Source organism: Sebastes umbrosus, chromosome 9 (assembly GCF_015220745.1).
Source record: "Sebastes umbrosus isolate fSebUmb1 chromosome 9, fSebUmb1.pri, whole genome shotgun sequence".
Classification (NCBI taxonomy): Eukaryota; Metazoa; Chordata; class Actinopteri; order Perciformes; family Sebastidae; genus Sebastes; species Sebastes umbrosus.
Window position 1 is genome coordinate 34,629,797 of NC_051277.1, and position 3,117 is coordinate 34,632,913.

Genomic DNA, 3,117 nt, shown 5'->3' on the forward strand with positions numbered 1-3,117 from the left:
GACTTCAGTCTGATATGTTTAAGGATAATATTTATTTGTAAAACAATTATATTACATATTATTAAGCGGCTGTGTTGAATATTCGATTCTGATTGGTCAATCATGGCGTTCTGTGGTCTGTAATTTCTCTATAATGTCGGACTCTGGAAGACCGTTTTTGTGTCAAACTATAGATTTCTTCAGTAAGTAGCCGTGTAATAAGCGGGATAATGTACAGCGAGCAGGTCTTTTGCTTCGCGTCGAGGTGCTGCATCGCCCTGTCGGGGATGACCGGCTCGCTGTGCATTATCCCTTAATTATATATTTTTTAACAGCACAATTCAAAACAAACTGCTACAACCTACTGTGTAAAATTTAAATATATTTAATTAATATAAGTTTCCATTGAGTGTGATGACAATAAGCTTATAATCAGATGTTTTCACTCTGACAGCTACAGATTAAACCTCCACATCAGCAGTTTAAACGGTCAGTTGACTCAGTAGTTGATGTTGATTCAGTCAGTTTGTTAATGAATTAATAAATAACATGATGATCTGATGGTGATGTTACAGAAACCAAACTCACCTGACTTAGGCAGAATACCTTTGTTTGTACCAGACCCTAGCGTGGTTGAGGCAGAACCTCACCTTCTGAGCCCTCATCACAGCCAGTAGTGTAGTATTGTTGTTCCAGAACTCTGCAATCTTCACACCCACCTCTGTGTATCCAACATGCTTCCCCACACTGCTGCTGAACCTGGTGAACTCCACCTTGTTGTAATAGTAAGACTTGATGAGCTTGATGTCTTTCAGATCTGAGGAGTTAAACTCACAACATGTCGTTAGAAAATGAATGAATCCATCTGAGGAACAGAAACAGAGGTTTAAACCTCAGTGAGTAACTACTGTACAAATATCATCAGAGTATTGATCAGAGAAGTGATCAGTGTATTGATTGTACCTGCTTTGTGGAGGCTAATGAAGTATAAACAGTATTAAGTGTGTATTGATCAGTGATCAGTGTATTGATCGTACCTGCTGTGTGGAGGCTGATGAAGTATAAATGAAGCATAGGGTTAGTTCATGCAGGACACGCAAGTCATACGACCAGTTGGGATCAGCTGACAGCCAGCTGGGATCAGCTGACAGCCAGCCATTCTTACAACAAGGCGATCCATTCAAATATAGCTCCTTCCTCACTGATCACTGCTACATCAATGCTACTACACACCGACACAGACAGCATCCACCCAGAGGTCCTTAAGTACTGTGATCTCGACGACATCATCCTGGAGATCTGCAACCAGACTTTGATGGAAAACAACAAGCCCGATATGTGGTCTCTCTCAAACATCATTCTGGTGCCTAAATCTGGAGATTTCTCAAAGCCAGACAACTACCGTGGCATCAGTCTGACGTGTGTCATTGCAAAAATGTACAACCGCATGATGCTGAACCGGTTAGGGAGTGCAATCGACCCCTACCTGAGGGGGGAACCAAAATGGCTTTAGAGAGGGGAGAACCACTGTTTCCAAGATCTTGGCCTTAAGGAGGATCATCGAGGAGGTGAAAAAAGAACAACCTGACAGCGGTTCAGTGTTTTATTGACTTCAAAAAAGCTTTTGAATCAATACACAGAGACGTAATGATGAAAATACTTAAGGCTTACGGGGTTCCTCCCAATCTACTTCGGGCAATAGGGGTCATGTATACGGGCAGAAGAGCAAAGTTAGGAAAGCCATCAGCGGGCGGAAGCAGGAGCTAGGCTTCACCATTAGGAAATCAAGAAGATACCCAGCGGTAGTCCTAACAGATATGGACAACGCGGATGATATCTGCCTGATATCTGACTGAGTGGAGCAGGCTCAGGAGCTTTTGACCAGAGTGGAGACAGAGTGTACCAAGGTTGGTCTTCGGTTAAACGCAAAGAAAACCGAGGTAATCACCTACAACATCCTCCTGGGCCATCCACCCCTAAAGACAGCGGGGGGCATTGCTCTGAAGGAGGTCAATGACTTCAAATACTTAGGCTCATGGGTCAACTCATCAGAGCAGGACCTTAAGGTGAGGAAGGCACTTGCATGGAGGGCCCTGAATGGCATGGCCTGTGAATGGAACCCAAACCTTCCCCGACACATCAAGCTAAGCTTCTTCTACGCGACTGTGGAGTCTGTTCTCCTATATGGCTACGAAAGATGGACCCTGAAGCCCACCCTACAGAAGTCTCTGGATGGGTGCTACACCAGAATGCTGCGTGTGGTACTAAATATCAACCAGAACGAGCATTTTACCAACAATCATCTGTACGAGGGACTACCAAGGCTTAGTGACAAAGTGGCAGCCAGGAGAATGAGAATTGTCGGTCACTGCCAAAGACATCAAGAACTCTCCTCAAGGGGTTACGTAATGTAGCGGAGCTAGGCAGACGCTTGACCGGGAGCTCTCCATGCACACTCGGTTTAAACTTATTCTGTAACACCTGTTATACCTCCAACTTCATCTAGAAGTTGCAACATGGACTTGAGACCACAAAATAAGTCTCAAAATTCAGCTACTGAACAAACTCCGTCTGGGGAAGCTGCGACACGTGAAGCGAGCGTCAAGTGCAAGATGGCGGCTGAGGACCAACATGAAGTGGCAGGAAGCTCGCTGATATTACAAGAAATAAAACGCGGTAATGAAGCCCTCTCTGATAAGCTCGACTTTAAAACCGCTGAAATCAACCAGTCTATTTCAGGGCTGAGAACACTGGTAGATGGGGTGTACTCATGCATCACAGAAGCAGAGGAGCGAATTAGCACCGCGGAGGATAAGCTAACAGAGCTAGATTCCCTTGTCCTGAAGTTGAGTAAGGAAAATAACTTCCTGATGGATAAAGTTGACCACCTTGAAAATTACAGCCGGTGTAATAATATTCACATTGTCAATCTACGAGAAGGCTGTGAAGGGACGGACCCGGTGCGCTTTATTACGGATTGGATTTCTTCCATATTGGGGCAAGAGCATTTCGCTGACGCCCTGATCATTGCGCGAGCGCATCGGTCCCCCAGCATCTCGCCCGCCTGCAGACCAGCGACCTAGACCCATCCTCATTCGCCTGCTGAAGTACCAGGATCGGGATAACATTCTACATGTC

At 45.2% G+C, this 3,117-nt stretch overlaps 1 protein-coding gene across 1 annotated transcript; it reads right to left on the bottom strand.

Annotated features, from left to right (window-relative positions):
• Nucleotides 1-572: 572 nt before the first annotated feature.
• On the bottom strand, nucleotides 573-1,053 carry LOC119494254 (H-2 class II histocompatibility antigen, I-E beta chain-like). Its single transcript, XM_037779994.1, has 2 exons — nucleotides 1,017-1,053; nucleotides 573-844 (listed from the first exon to the last, which is right to left on the bottom strand). Exons 1-2 carry the CDS (start codon nucleotides 1,051-1,053, stop codon nucleotides 573-575), a joined length of 309 nt encoding a protein of 102 aa, XP_037635922.1.
• Nucleotides 1,054-3,117: the final 2,064 nt, after the last annotated feature.

Bases quoted from the DNA above. Each gene is read 5' to 3' on its own strand.
- LOC119494254 (XM_037779994.1), bottom strand. From the start codon at position 1,053: ATGCTTCATTTATACTTCATCAGCCTCCACACAGCAG. The intron at 845-1,016 runs GTACGATCAATA...TCTGTTCCTCAG, and splicing joins CATCAGCCTCCACACAGCAG to ATGGATTCATTCATTTTCTA.